At 45.0% G+C, this 15,599-nt stretch overlaps 1 protein-coding gene across 1 annotated transcript; it reads left to right on the top strand.

Annotated features, from left to right (window-relative positions):
* The first annotated feature begins 2,653 nt into the window (after window positions 1-2,653).
* Window positions 2,654-4,468, top strand: LOC115012548 (tripartite motif-containing protein 16-like). Its single transcript, XM_029438217.1, is given in 2 exon segments — window positions 2,654-3,957; window positions 3,959-4,468. Coding segments are annotated over 2 exon segments (1,665 nt in total). The 5' UTR covers window positions 2,654-2,742; the 3' UTR covers window positions 4,409-4,468.
* Window positions 4,469-15,599: the final 11,131 nt, after the last annotated feature.

The following is a 15,599-nucleotide window of genomic DNA, read 5'->3' as shown; positions in this document are numbered from 1 at the left end:
AGTATTTGTACTGTACTGAAGTATTACTGTAGTATTTGTACTGTACTGAAGTATTACTGTAGTATTTATACTGTACTGAAGTATGACTGTAGTATTTGTACTTCTACTGAAGTATTACTGTAGTATTTATACCTGTACTGAAGTATTACTGTAGTATTTATACTGTACTGAAGTATTACTGTAGTATTTGTACATGTACTGAAGTATTACTGTAGTATTTGTACTTCTACTGAAGTATTACTGTAGTATTTATAGTGTACTGATGTATTACTGTAGTATTGTACTGTACTGAAATATTACTGTAGTATTTGTACTGTACTGAAGTATTACTGTAGTATTTGTACTTGTACTGAAGTATTACTGTAGTATCTATACTGTACTGAAGTATTACTGTAGTATTTATACTGTACTGATGTATTACTGTAGTATTTGTACTATACTGAATTATTACTGTAGTATTTGTACTGTACTGAAGTATTACTGTAGTATTTGTACTTGTACTGAAGTATTACTGTAGTATTTATACTGTACTGAAGTATTACTGTAATATTTGTACTTGTACTGAAGTATTACTGTAGTATTTGTACTTGTACTGACGTATTATTGTAGTATTTATACTTGTACTGAAGTATTACTGTAGTATTTATACTTGTACTGAAGTATTACTGTAGTAGTTGTACTAGTACCGAAGTATTACTGTAGTATTTGTACTGTACTGAAGTATTACTGTAGTATGTATACTGTACTGAAGTATTACTGTAGTATTTGTACTTGTACTGAAGTATTACTGTAGTATGTGTACTTGTACTGAAGTATTACTGTAGTATTTGTACTTGTACTGAAGTATTACTGTAGTATGTGTACTTGTACTGAAGTATTACTGTAGTATTTGTACTTGTGCTGAAGTATTACTGTAGTATTTATACTGTACTGAAGTATTACTGTAGTATTTGTACTTGTACTGAAGTATTACTGTAGTATTTGTACTTGAACTGAAGTATTACTGTAGTAGTTGTACTTGTACTGAAGTATTACTGTAGTATTTGTACTTCTACTGAAGTATTACTGTAGTATTTATACCTGTACTGAAGTATTACTGTAGTATTTATACTGTACTGAAGTATTACTGTAGTATTTGTACATGTACTGAAGTATTACTGTAGTATTTGTACTTCTACTGAAGTATTACTGTAGTATTTATACCTGTACTGAAGTATTACTGTAGTATTTATACTGTACTGATGTATTACTGTAGTATTTGTACTGTACTGAAGTATTACTGTAGTATTTGTACTGTACTGAAGTATTACTGTAGTATGTGTACTGTACTGAAGTATTACTGTAGTATTTGTACTTGTACTGCAGTATTACTGTAGTATTTGTACTTGTACTGAAGTATTACTGTAGTATTTGTACTGTACTGAAGTATTACTGTAGTATGTGTCCTGTACTGAAGTCTTACTGTAGTATTTATACTGTAGTGAAGTATTACTGTAGTATTTGTACTTCTACTGAAGTATTACTGTAGTATTTATACCTGTACTGAAGTATTACTGTAGTATTTATACTGTACTGAAGTATTACTGTAGTATTTGTACTTCTACTGAAGTATTACTGTAGTATTTATACCTGTACTGAAGTATTACTGGAGTATTTATACTGTACTGATGTATTACTGTAGTATTTGTACTGTACTGAAGTATTACTGTAGTATTTGTACTTGTACTGAAGTATTACTGTAGTATTTATACTGTACTGAAGTATTACTGTAATATTTGTACTTGTACTGAAGTATTACTGTAGTATTTGTACTGTACTTAAGTATTACTGTAGTATTTATACTGTACTGAAGTATTACTGTAGTATTTATACTTGTACTGAAGTATTACTGTAGTATTTATACTGTACTGAAGTATTACTGTAGTACGTGTATTGTACTGAAGTATTACTGTAATATGTGTACTTGTACTGAAGTATTACTGTAGTATTTATACTTGTACTGAAGTATTACTGTAGTAGTTGTACTAGTACCGAAGTATTACTGTAGTATTTGTACTGTACTGAAGTATTACTGTAGTATTTACACTGTACTGAAGTATTACTGTAGTATTTGTACTTGTACTGAAGTATTACTGTAGTATGTGTACTTGTACTGAAGTATTACTGTAGTATTTGTACTTGTGCTGAAGTATTACTGTAGTATTTATACTGTACTGAAGTATTACTGTAGTATTTGTACTTGTACTGAAGTATTACTGTAGTATTTGTACTTGTACTGAAGTATTACTGTAGTATTTGTACTTGAACTGAAGTATTACTGTAGTAGTTGTACTTGTACTGAAGTATTACTGTAGTATTTGTACTGAAGTATTACTGTAGTATTTGTACTTGTACTGAAGTATTACTGTAGTATTTGTACTTCACTACAGGACGACTCATTTGTTTTTACAGCTGAAGTCTAAACTGACTGTAAGAAGTTTCCTTAAGCTGAAGTGAGTGTTTGTGAAACATGTTGAACACACAGTATCTGTCACACCCTGCTCTCCCCCCCCCCTCATACACTTCCTTGTCCCTCCCCTTCAGATCTACAGCTGTGTGGATGGGTGTAACCAACATGGCGCTGCACACACACAGCTGACAGGCTCCACTCGCTTCACACACACATGCTGTTGAGATCGCAGCTCAAACTAGTTTCACTCCTCAGGAAGTGAGACTCACACAGTCGCTGGCAGTGAAGGAGAAATGGCGCAGAAAGGAGTTCAGCTGGACCGGGAAACCTTCTCTTGTTCCATCTGTCTGGATCTACTGAAGGATCCGGTGACGACTCCCTGTGGACACAGCTACTGCAAGAACTGTATTCAAAGCTTCTGGGATGGAGAGGACGAGAAGAGAAGCCACAGCTGCCCTCAGTGCAGGCAGACCTTCACACCGAGGCCTGTCCTGGTGAAGAACACCATGTTAGCAGCTTTAGTGGAGGAGCTGAAGAAGACTGGACTCCAAGCTGCTCCTGCTGATCACTGCTATGCTGGACCTGAAGATGTGGGATGTGATGTCTGCACTGGGAGAAAACTGAAAGCCTTCAAGTCCTGTGTGCAGTGTGTGGCCTCTTACTGTGAGAAACACCTCCAGCTTCATTATGAATCACCTACATTCATGAAACACAAGCTGGTGGAGCCCTCCCAGACGCTCCAGGAGAACATGTGCTCTCGTCACGATGAGGTGATGAAGATGTTCTGCCGTACTGATCAGCAGTGTATCTGTTATCTCTGCTCTGTGGAGGAACATAAAGGCCACGACACAGTCTCAGCTGCAGCAGAAAGGACTGAGAGGCAGAGAGAGCTCGAGGGGAGTCGACTAAACATCCAGCAGAGAATCAAGGACGGAGAGAAAGATGTGAAGCTGCTTCAGCAGGAGGTGAAGGTCATCAATCGCTCTGCTGACAGAGCAGTGGAGGACAGTGAGAAGATGTTCACTCAGCTGATCCGTCTCATGCAGAAAAGAAGCTCTGATGTGAAGCAGCAGCTCAGATCGCAGCAGGAAAGTGAAGTGAGTCGAGTCAAAGAGCTTCAGGAGAAGATGGAGAAGGAGATCACTGAGCTGAAGAGGAAAGACGCTGATCTGAAGCAGCTCGCACACACAGAGGACCACAACCAGTTTCTACACAACTACCCCTCACTGTCCCCACTCAGTGAGTCTACACTCTCCTCCAGCATCAACATCCCTCTCAGATACTTTGAGGAAGTGACAGCGGCTGTGTCACAAGTCACAGATGAACTCCAGGACGTTCTGAGAGAGAAGTGGACAAACATCTCACAGACTGGGACTGAAGTGGATGTTTCACTGTCAGCAGAGCCCAAGACCAGAGCTGGATTCTTAAAGTATTCACGTGACATCACACTGGATCCAAACACAGTAAACAGACGGCTGTTATTATCTGAGGGGGACAGAAAAGTGACATTACATGAGAAAACAACAGTCTTATTCTCATCACACAGACAGATTCACTGGATGTGTTCAGGTGCTGAGTAGAGAGAGTCTGACTGGACGTAGTTACTGGGAGGTGGAGTGGAGCGGGGGAGACGTTTGTGTAGCAGTCGCATACAAGAACATCAGCAGAGCAGGGTGGGGGCATGAATGTTTTTTTGGATACAATGATAAATCCTGGATGTTAGAGTTTAACAATAACAGTTGTACATTTTGGTACAACAAGTTCGGAACTCCCGTCTCAGGTCCTGCGTCCTCCAGACTCGGAGTGTACCTGGATCACAGAGCAGGTGTTCTGTCCTTCTACAGCGTCTCTGACACCATGACTCTCCTGCACAGAGTCCACCACACATTCTCTCAGCCGCTCTACGCTGGAGTTGGTTTATATTCTGGATCCACTGCTGAGTTCTGTAAACTCAAGTAGACAGAAGTAAATCTCTGGTTCTCCTTCAGGGAGTCTTTTCTCTCAGTGAGTAAACTAACCCCCCCGGACTAAGTGACATGTTCTATGTTTCATATTATATTCCAGATGATCAGCTGTACAATGAACCTGAATAATAATCACAATATAAGTGCAGGAGGTTTGTGTGACACCAGGATGAAGTGTGAGCAGATAGTTTCCTGTGAATGTTGATCACAGATCACATTTACTTTGAACACAATGTTCTTGTAATGTTAACAGTGAAGTTGAACATGACCCTCATCCTGGGTGGGGTTTGTATTAAACATGTTAAGACTAAAAAGACTTCTTCTTCTAAAATGAATGTGAACGTGTGATTTAAGGGAAGCGGCTTCAGCTCTGTGTTTAAACTCTGAAACGTATTTCGTCTCCGTGTTTGTGCCGACGGCTGATTGTTGTGGCGTTTGTTCAGCTGTCACTCAAACATTGTGGGCGGTGCTTGACGTCATCAGTGGTTGTGTAATGTGGGACTTTGTTTAGGTGGAGCTGCTCCCTCTGTCTGTGGAGCCATGGAGGCTCTCACTGCTCATCATGTTGCTGTCTCTGCATCAACATGTCCACTCAATGTTTGATGAATATTTGTGTTGATGTATTTCTATCTTGTTTCTCTTCCACTGCATGTGTTCAGAGAGGAAGCAGCAGCTTCATCCTGGACACTTTGTTCTGTTAGAAAGACGTCTAGAAGCACATTGATGTGTTGTTGTTGTTGTTATGAGGGCTATAGAAGTGTACTTATCCTGATCATAATCCATCAGCAGAGGATTCATTCTTGTCTTTCACATGCTGACATTGTGCTCAAAGTGAACGTGTACATGAAGTCATTGAACTTTACTGATGTGAGAACAAAGTGCAGCTTCACATGATGAATAAACAAACATCAAGTCTTTTCTTCTTGTCTTCATTCCAGGGTATCAAACAAAGCTGACGGAGACAATGTGAAGCTGATCTGAGACAATAACTGAGCAAAGTAGCAGCACGTGGTGATCAAATGTTGTCTTATAGATCAGCTGTGAATATGAAACTACTGTATTACTGCAGATCAATATTATTACTACAGTAATAAGGAGACATGTTTTGTGTCTGTCGAGTGGGGAAATGAAAGAACGTACAAATGAAAGTCATGAAATGTGCAGTTTGAAGGATTTAAAGGACCTTTGTGTTGCTGTAGTTTCCCAGCATGCTCTCTGGTCTGTGTGTTGGTGTGCAGGAGGATCCAGGTGGAGCAGATGCATCAACACAGAGAGGTCAAGGTGCGTTCACTGACCTGCTTCAACAGTAGGAGCAGTGACTGTTGAACTGTCTGTCAGTCTGTGTGTGTGTCTGGCTCCACCTGCTGCTTCTTATTTTAATGACTGACAATCTGCATCCAATAACTTCTGCACTCTTTAATATTGAGCTCCACCTTCCAGATACTGCAGTACTTCTTCTGTGAAACACATCGACACACTGCAGCAAGTATTCATGTGTTCAGTGAAGACGAGCTCGAATGAACTCCTGCATGAAGGTGAACAGGCTCAAATAAACAGCTCACACATATCAGCTGACACTTCCCCACTTCATGACTCACATTAACACATTATATGTTGTGTTAAAGGTTTTCTGACATCTATCCATGCATCCATCCATCGTCTACCGCTTATCCGGGTCGGGTCATGTGGACGTGCCTGGAACACCTCCCTAGGGAGGTGGCCAGGTGGCTCCTTACTAGATGCTGAACCACCTCAACTGGCTCCTTTCAAGGCAAAGGAGCAGCGGCTCTACTCCGAGTCTCTCACGGATGGCTGAGCTTCTCACCCTATCTCTAAGGGAGACGCCAGCCACTCGTCTGAGAAAACCCATTTTGGCCGCTTGTACCCGTGATCTCGTTCTTTCCGTCATGACCCAGCCTTCATGACCATAGGTGAGGGTAGGAGCGAAGATCGACCGGTAGATTGAGAGCTTTGCCTTCTGGCTCAGCTCTCTTTTCGTCACAACGGTGCGGTAAAGCGACTGCAGTACCGCCCCCGCTGCTCCGATTCTCCGGCCAATCTCTCGCTCCATCGTCCCTTCACTCGTGAACAAGACCCCGAGGTACTTGAACTCCTTCACTTGGGGTAAGGGCTCATTCCCTAACCGGAGTAGGCAATCCACCAGTTTCCTGCTGAGAGCCATGGCCTCAGATTTAGAGGTGCTGATCCTCATCCCAACCGCTTCACACTCTGCTGCGAACCGATCCAGTGACTGCTGAAGGTCACAGACCGATGATGCCATAAGGACCACGTGAAAATCACGAACAGGATTGGTGATAAAGCGCAGCCCTGGCGGAGGCCAACATTCACTGGGAATGAGTCCGACTTACTGCCGAGTATCCGGACACAACTCTCGCTTTGGGCGTACAGGGATTGGATGGTCCTCAGAAGTGACCCCCTCACCCCATACTCCCGCAGCACCTCCCACAGTATCACCCGGGGGACCCGGCCTTCTCTAGATCCACAAAACACATGTAGACCGGATGGGCGTACTCCCAGGCCCCCTCCAGGATCGAGAGTGCGAGAGTGAAGAGTCGGTCCGTTGTTCCACGACCAGGACGGAAGCCGGATTGTTCCTCTTCAATCAAAGGTTAGAAACATAAACTCTGATGTGATTCTGATGTTTTCTATCTACTCGTCTTGATTTAATTCTCAACCAGTGTTAGAATAAATCAGTCTCAGTCTCAACACATCTTAACAATTGAACAGTTTAACCCAGGCTAGCACATCCTGGGTTAAACTGTTCTCTGTGGCTGATGATGCTGACAGGTGGCCTATTTGCTTTATTTTGTCACAAATCAAAATCATATTGGGCTCTGAGTGCTTATTTTCTGTGCCCTCAGTTCAGACTTGAGTGTGTATGTTTGGTCAAAAACGTTGTGCTTTGCCTCATAGTGGTGTTTCACATCACCACTTCTAATGAGCACCACGGTCTCTGAGTATATGAGACGCTGGTTTTGTGCTCCAGTGGGAAGGATGAACATGAATGAGTCCATTCTGGGTTGAAAGCTCTGTTGACTTTTCTCTTCTTGGAGAACGCCATGAGTAGTTATTTTGTTCCTACTGTCTGCCGCTCACTTGTCTCTTCTTCTGTGTTTCTCTCCCTTTCTCCGTCTTCTCTCCCTGTATCGCTAATTATTTACATATTTTTCATCTTTACAAATCCTTTTAAAATAAAGTTCTTAAAACAAAGAATACAAATATATACACTTAACCCTTTATCATCACAAATCAATCATAAACAATCATTTATTTATCACTACCCTTCTAAGGCACAACATGGGTCAAAAATGACCCGCATCAACCCACAAAATCACCTCGTGTGAGTGTCTCCACGCCACACCCCCGGAAATCCACTCATTCCATCATTCAATCTTCCAATCATTCATCAAATCTAAGGACCGCAGGAGGCGGGGCAGGAGGCTGCTCTGGAGAACGGCGAGGCGAAGGGGACCGCTCTGGAGGCTTACCCGGAGTCATTGGTGTCTCTGGAGTCGGGGGGAACACCGGAACTGGGGTCTTGAGAGTCCAGGGGAACGCAGGGACTGGGGTCTCGAGAGGCCAGGAGGGCGCAGGGACTGGGGTCTTGAGAGGCGAGGGGGGCACGGGGACTGGGGTCTCGAGAGGCGAGGGGGGCGCAGGGACTGAGGTCTCGAGAGACAAAGGGGGCGCAGGGACTGGGGTCTCGAGAGACGAGGGGGTCACAGGGTCTGAGGTCTCGAGAGGTGAGGGGGGGCGCAGGGACTGGGGTCTCGAAAGGCGAGGGGGGTGCAGGGACTGGGGTCTCGAAAGGTGAGGGGGGCACAGGGACTGGGGTCTCGAAAGGCGAAGGGAGCACTGGGACTGAGTTGTCGAGGGGCGGCAGCCGGGGTCTCGAGAGGCGGCAGGGCGATGGCCGGGTCTTTAGAGACGGCAGGGAGACGGCCGGGGTCTGCAGAGGCGGCAGGGGGACGGCCGGGGTCTGCAGAGGTCTGGCAGTAGCGGGAACTGGGGTCTGCAGGGGTCCAGAAACAAGAACGGTGGTCTGGAGAATTTTGGCTGCAGGAACGGAGGTCTGGAGAGGTCCGGCTGCAGGAACGGAGGTCTGGAGAGGTCTGGCTGCAGGAACGGAGGTTTGGAGAAGTCCAGCTGCAGGATTGGGGGTCTGCGGAGGTCCGGCAGCGGGAACAGGGGTCTGCGGAAGTCCAGTAGCAAGAACAGAGAATTGCCGCGGCCCAGGAGCCGGGGCCGAGTTTAAAAAGTTTTGGAGCCCCTCAGGCAAAAAACTCCTTAGCCGGGTCATCTCCTTGTGCGCCAATCTTAACACAGCCTGTTGCCCCTCCCAACAGGAAGCTCTCCTCCACTCCCCGTAAATACACAGTATTGTGTACGAGAGATCATAAATCTCTTCGTCCAAGGTCTCTGCTGGGTCTATATTTGGTCAGTTCATTCTGTTACATTGAGGTGAAGGGGAGGACCCAAATGCAGCAGACAGACGATGATTTTAACAAAAAGAGAGCTTTATGTTCCAAAAGCTAACAAAATACAAAATAACAAATAAACTGAAAACATAGACCAACCGGAGGTAGAAACTAGGTAGCGACGAGGTAGCGACGAGGGAGGACACGAGGAGGACACAAGGTAACATCAAGGTACGAACTGACAAGGAACACTGGGGAAGACAGGGATATATAGACAGACACTAATCACAAGAACGAGTCACAGCTGGGAGAGAAAACACAAGGACAGCCCGAGGTTACTCACGCGTCTGAGGATACAGCTGGCCACTTCTCTCCAAACCAAATCAGCCGGACCGGTAAAATATTTCTGTAAAGGTGGCTGTTCGGCTGGCCAGGTGGACTAGGCCCTGTCCCCCCTCCTCTCTGGAAAAATACAGCACCCCTTGTGGCACCCAGTGTAGACCATCCCAAAAAAAGTCCACCATTTTCTTCTGTATTTTAGCTAAAAGGCCTGAGGGAGGGTCCACACAGGTCAGAAGGTGCCACAGTTATGACGCCACAAGGTTGTTTAAAACCAAAACCCTGCCTCTAAAAGACATCTGAGGGAGCAGCCATTTCCATTTGGAAATCCTTCCCTCAATCTTTTCAGTGACGTTCTTCCGGTTCTTCTGGACAATATTTTCCTTTCCTAAAAACACACCTAGATATTCTATTCCGTCTCTTTTCCAGGTGAGGCTCTGGGGAAGAACTGGAAGACCGCCACGCCACTCCCCGACAGCGAGGGCTTCACTTTTCTTCCAATTCACCCTCGCTGCCGATGCTGTGCTAAAATCTTTTACAATATTGGTTAAAATATCTGCATCCCTCTGGCTTCCAATGACAACAATGACATCATCCGCATAAGCTGATAAAATAATGCTGCTACTACAACCAGGTAAAAAAAGACCTTGTAGGTTGCAGCATATTTCCCTGAGAAGAGGTTCAAGGGAGAGCGCATAGAGCTGTACAAGCTTCACTGTACAACACCTTTATCATAGCTATGAATCCAGGACTGAACCCAAAACTCTTCCCTTATCCTGGCTGGGTTCAGTATTTCTTGCTCTGTGTCTGAGAGAAGAGAGTGGATTACCCTCTCTGTCCGTTCTGTTTTCTCCAGGGAGGGAGAGAGGAGAGAGAGAGGTGAGAGAGAGAGAGAGAGAGAGAGAGAGAGAGAGGTAGAGAGAGAGAGAGGGGGGAGCGAGAGAGGAGATAGAGAGAGAGAGAGGAGAGAGAGAGAAGAGGGGGGAAGAGAGATCGAGAGAGCTCACAATCCCCTCTAGAGAGCTCGCTCTCTCCTCTCTCTCGCTCTCTCTCGCGCTCTCTCTCGTCCCCCCCCTCTCTCTTCCCCTCGACCCTACATCTCCCTCTCACTCTCTCCCTCTCTTTTTTGTCCTCTTTCCTCTCCTCTCCTCTGCTCGCTCTCTCACCTCTCTATCTCCTGCTGAGCTACCTACCATAGAGTAGACGCTCCATATCAAGACATAGAGCAAGAGAGAGAGAGAGAGAGATTTAGATTTTTCAAAAACACTTTATTTACATATTCTTAAAACAAACAGTTTACTAATAAAGTGTAACGAAAAATCATATTATCATATCAAAAATATATTTTTAAATTAATTCTTAAACAATTCTATAAATATATAAAAAACATCCAATAAAAACCTGTGCAAAGTGTAAACATTCATTATTCACAGTGCAGATAATATTTTTAAAACACCAACGTTTTTTAAAAGTGTCGAGATCCCCGGTATGTTTGTGAAACCTAAAATCGAGCCAGAGTCTTGCCCTGATATTACAGAGCCACACTGTCTTGGCCTCCTGCCCCTCTCTGTTCTCAACTCTGTTCCTCCTGCTTATATAAATCACCATTTTAACCTCTCCCGAGAGGAAATTTAGGAGCTGCCACTTTTCTTTGTTGTCTTTTTTGTAGGCAACTCCCATAATAAAAACATTCTCGGTAAAAACTACGTTAAAAAGACTAAAAACCAATGTTAAAAGAGAGAAAAACTCTGTGAGTCTCTTACACTCAGTAAAAACATGGAATACAGTCTCACGTAAGTTGCAGAATGGACACTTGTTAAAAACAGCAGGATTAATGACGGAGATAAAAGCATTACAAGCGACGGCACCATGTAAAATCTTCCACTGGAGGTCGGCTGTCCGCTTTTTGAGGGGAGGTTTGTAAAAAAAACCCCACTGTGGGCCTGGTCCACTTCCTTCCACCCAGTCTGTTACTCCACACAGTGGTCACATCTCTCCACACCAAATCAGCCGGGCCAGTAAGATATTTTTGTAAAAACTGAAGTCTAAAAGTGGCTGTTCGGCTGGCCAGGTGGACAAGGCCCTGTCCCCCCTCCTCTCTGGATAAAAAAGCACCCCCTGTGGCACCCAGCGTATTTTGCAGAGGAGAGGTTCCAGGGAGAGCACAGAGCATCCCCGACAGAGCACAGCCCTGCCGGACCCCTCTACACACTCTAAAAGGAGCACACAGAGTACCATTGAACTTCAGCACACTCTCAACTTCACTGTACAACACCTTGATCTTGCCTATGAAACCAGCGCTGAACCCAAACTTCTCCATTACTTTCCAGAGGAAGTTGTGTTCAACGCGGTCAAAAGCCTTTTCCTGGTCTAGAGAAATCAGACCAGTATCAAAGCCCAATGAGTTGGAGACCTCCAAAACATCTCGAATTAGGTAGACATTGTCTACCATGGACCTGCCGGGCACACAGTAGGTCTGGTCCCGGTGGATGACCTGCTCCATAGCCCCCCCCAGCCTGGTGGCTGTTATTTGTTAAAAACAGCAGGATTAATGACGGAGATAAAAGCGTTACAAGCGACGGCACCATGTAAAATCCTCCACTGGAGGTCGGCTGTCCGCTTTTTGAGGGGAGGTTTGTAAAAAGACCCCCACTGTGGGCTTGGTCCACTTCCTGAACCCAGTCTGTTACTCCACACAGTGGAGGGTCTGCTGCACAGGCCTTTCTTGTGGATGCTTTTGACACAGTTCATATATAGAGTCTTTTTGTCGGCTCTGTGCAGCGTCAGTCCTGCCGGGTTGGTGACATTGAGCAGGGGACCGGTCAGTACTCCCAGCCCTGGGCTCAGGTTGATCTCTGGAAAAGGGTCTGCTGGGTCTGGAGAAGCCTTCCCGTCACTGTAGTCTTTTATCTGGCTCCTTTCCTTCCCCGATAGCCTCTGGCTCCACAGCTCCAGAATCCTCTCAGCCACTCGAACGGAGGTCAGACCCAGCAGCAAGCCCAGGGCTCGGGCATCACTCAGCGCCGGCCCCACTGCATCCACCAGTTGCTGCAAGCACAGGGTTTTGGACCTGCAGAGCGCCACCATCAGGCTGGGTGTGCTGCTGCTGCTGACGTCCAGCCTGGCTCTGTAAATCAAAGGCTCCTTCAACAACCAGTGCAGAGAGTCCGACATTGGACACCTTTTATGATTAAAAAGGGCCCAAGACTTAAAAACACCCTGATAAAATGGAGGCAGCCCATTTAACTTTAAAAAATTAGAATCAGTTAAAAACAGAGCAGCATCCAGCCCCAGGTTATTTACACGTCTGAGAATGCAGCTGGTCACATCTCTCCACACCAAATCAGCCGGGCCGGTAAGATATTTTTGTAAAAACTGAAGTCTAAAAGTGGCTGTTCGGCTGGCCAGGTGGACAAGGCCCTGTCCCCCCTCCTCTCTGGATAAAAACAGCACCCCCTGTGGCACCCAGTGTAGACCATCCCAAAAAAAATCTACCATTTCTTTCTGCAGTTTTGCTAAAAGGCCTGAGGGAGGGTCTACACAGGTCAGACGGTGCCACAATTGGGATGCTACAAGGTTGTTTAAAACCAAAACCCTACCTTTAAAAGACATCTGAGGGAGCAGCCACTTCCACTTGGAAAGCTTTCCCTGAATCTTTTCTGTGACGTTCTCCCAGTTCTTCTGGACAATAATTTCTTTTCCTAAAAACACGCCGAGATATTTCAGGCCGTCAGTTCTCCAGGTGAGGCTCTGGGGAAGAACTGGGAGACCGCCACGCCACTCCCCGACAGCGAGGGCCTCACTTTTCTTCCAATTTACCTTCGCCGCCGATGTTACACTAAAACTATCTACTATATCTGTTAAAATGTCCGCATCTCTCTGGCTTTTAATAAAAACAATAATATCATCTGCGTATGCGGATAAAACAAATCTGCTATTAAAACCAGGTAAAACCAGACCTTGTAGGTTGGAGCGTATTTTGCAGAGGAGAGGTTCCAGGGAGAGCGCATAGAGCATCCCCGACAGAGCACAGCCCTGCCGGACCCCTCTACACACTCTAAAAGGAGCACACAGAGTACCATTGAACTTCAGCACACTCTCAACTTCACTGTACAACACCTTGATCTTGCCTATGAAACCAGCGCTGAACCCAAACTTCTCCATTACTTTCCAGAGGAAGTTGTGTTCAACGCGGTCAAAAGCCTTTTCCTGGTCTAGAGAAATCAGACCAGTATCAAAGCCCAATGAGCTGGAGACCTCCAAAACATCTCGAATTAGGTAGACATTGTCTACCATGGACCTGCCGGGCACACAGTAGGTCTGGTCCCGGTGGATGACCTGCTCCATAGCCCCCCCCAGCCTGGTGGCCAGAGCCTTGGACAGAAGCTTGTAATCCACACACAGCAAAGACACAGGGCGCCAGTTTCCGATGTCCTGCAGGTTTCCTTTCTTGGGCAGGAGCGTTATCACGGCCCTGCGGCAGGACATCGGCATGGAACCAGAGGCCAGACTCTCGTTAAAAACATCTAAAAGATCTGTTGCTAAAATGTCCCAATATGCTTTAAAAAACTCAACAGTGAGGCCGTCGATGCCGGGAGCCCGCCGTCCTTGCATTTTTTGCAGCGCAGCCTGTAGCTCCCGTGTGGTCAACGGCCCCTCCAGCTGTGAGTTGGTTTCCTCTGCTACCTGCGGTAGTCCCCCTAAAAACCCCTCTAAAAACGTTTCCTCCCCCTCGTACTCACTCGAGTATAGGGAGGAATAAAAACTCACAGCCCGTGTTCTGATCTGGCTTGGTTCCGTTATCTCTTGCCCTGTGACTGAGAGCAGTGAGTGGATTACCCTCTTCTGTCCGTTCTTCTTCTCCAGGCCGAAGAAGAAACTGGATGGAGCATCCATTTCGGTGGCGTTTTGGAACCGGGACCGGACCAGTGCGCCCTGGACTTTAACGTCTAGCAGGTCGGCTAATGCCATTTTTTTTACTTTGAGGATTTCAATATATCCTCGATCTCCTGTGGACTCACTTATTTGTTCTAGTTCCACTATATCACCCTCCAGGTCTTTCATAGATCTGGTGATGTCATGTGTGACATTGAGGGTGTGCTGCTGACAAAGCATTTGAATTTCAGTCTTACCATGGTCCCACCACTGCCTAAGACTGTTAAAATCACTCTTGCTCTGCCTAAAAACACTCCAGAAATAAATAAAAGCTTTTTATCAAATGTTAAAACTGAGTTAAAGTGCCAGTACGCGCTTCTTGGCAACACATTTCTAATAAAAACATTACATAAAAGCAAAGAGTGATCTGTAAAACCAACAGGTATAATATTACACATTTTAAAAATGTTAAAATGATGTTTAAAACAATAAATACGATCTAACCTGGCAGAGGAAATCCTATTCCCTCTGCAATGGGACCATGTGTATTGTTTAGCCTCTGCGTTCATCCTCCTCCATACATCCACCAGACCATGAGAGCGGACCAGCTGCCTCAGAACATGCTGGGACGCTGGATGCGGCTCTGCGTGGTTCCGATCTAAAAAAGCATTTTCTGTACAGTTAAAATCCCCCCCCAAGAATAAAAAATCCTCCGAGGCACAGCTATTTAAAACATCATTAATTTTTTGTAAAAACAACTTCCGCTCTGCACCGATTGTTGGGGCATACACATTTATAAAAACAGCATTAAAAAGGTCAAACCGGGCTTTTACTAAAAGCAACCTCCCCTCGATAAAATGCTCGACCTCCAGTGAGACTGGAGTAAAAGATTTGGAGAAGAGGAAGCCCACTCCTCCACTAAGAGATGTGTTGTGGCTTAAAATGACTTCCCCTTCCCACTCCCTCCTGCCAGTCTATCTCGTTAGAGCCGTCGCTGTGCGTCTCCTGTAAAAAAAGGACATCAAAGTGTTTTAATTTTGCAGTTTCATAAATTTGTGTCCTTTTTTTAAAAACTCTGGCTCCGTTCACATTTAAAACACCCACTTTAAAAGTATCCATGGCTGACATGTTAAAATAAGAAAAAATAAAAACAAATTAATTAATTAAGACCTCCATCATCACTATTTATTTTTTTACTTTAAGCACAAGTTTTTTTAATCTATACACCTCCTGCTCAATGAGGCCAGACTCTTTTTGGCTCATATGGAATCTGCTTGAGCTAATAAAAACGAGTAAATCTGGGAAGTAATCCTCCACTTTTACTCCGTGTTGGTTTTTTGTTTGTTGGAGAAAAACTTTCAACATTTCAACTGAGTACATTTTTGTTTTCTGGCTGTTGCTCAGAGTAAAACTAGGGATGTCGCTGCTGTCTGACACACACTCCTCTTCACTAGCACTGTCTTCTGCCTGTCCCTGCTTCCTGCCTGTCTGTCCTTCCTCCCCGACTTTACTATTCTTGGCATCACTGGATGC

Source organism: Cottoperca gobio, chromosome 8 (assembly GCF_900634415.1).
Source record: "Cottoperca gobio chromosome 8, fCotGob3.1, whole genome shotgun sequence".
Lineage (NCBI taxonomy): Eukaryota > Metazoa > Chordata > Actinopteri > Perciformes > Bovichtidae > Cottoperca > Cottoperca gobio.
The sequence above is the reverse complement of the archived record's forward strand: the minus strand, read 5'-3'. Positions and strand labels throughout refer to the sequence as shown.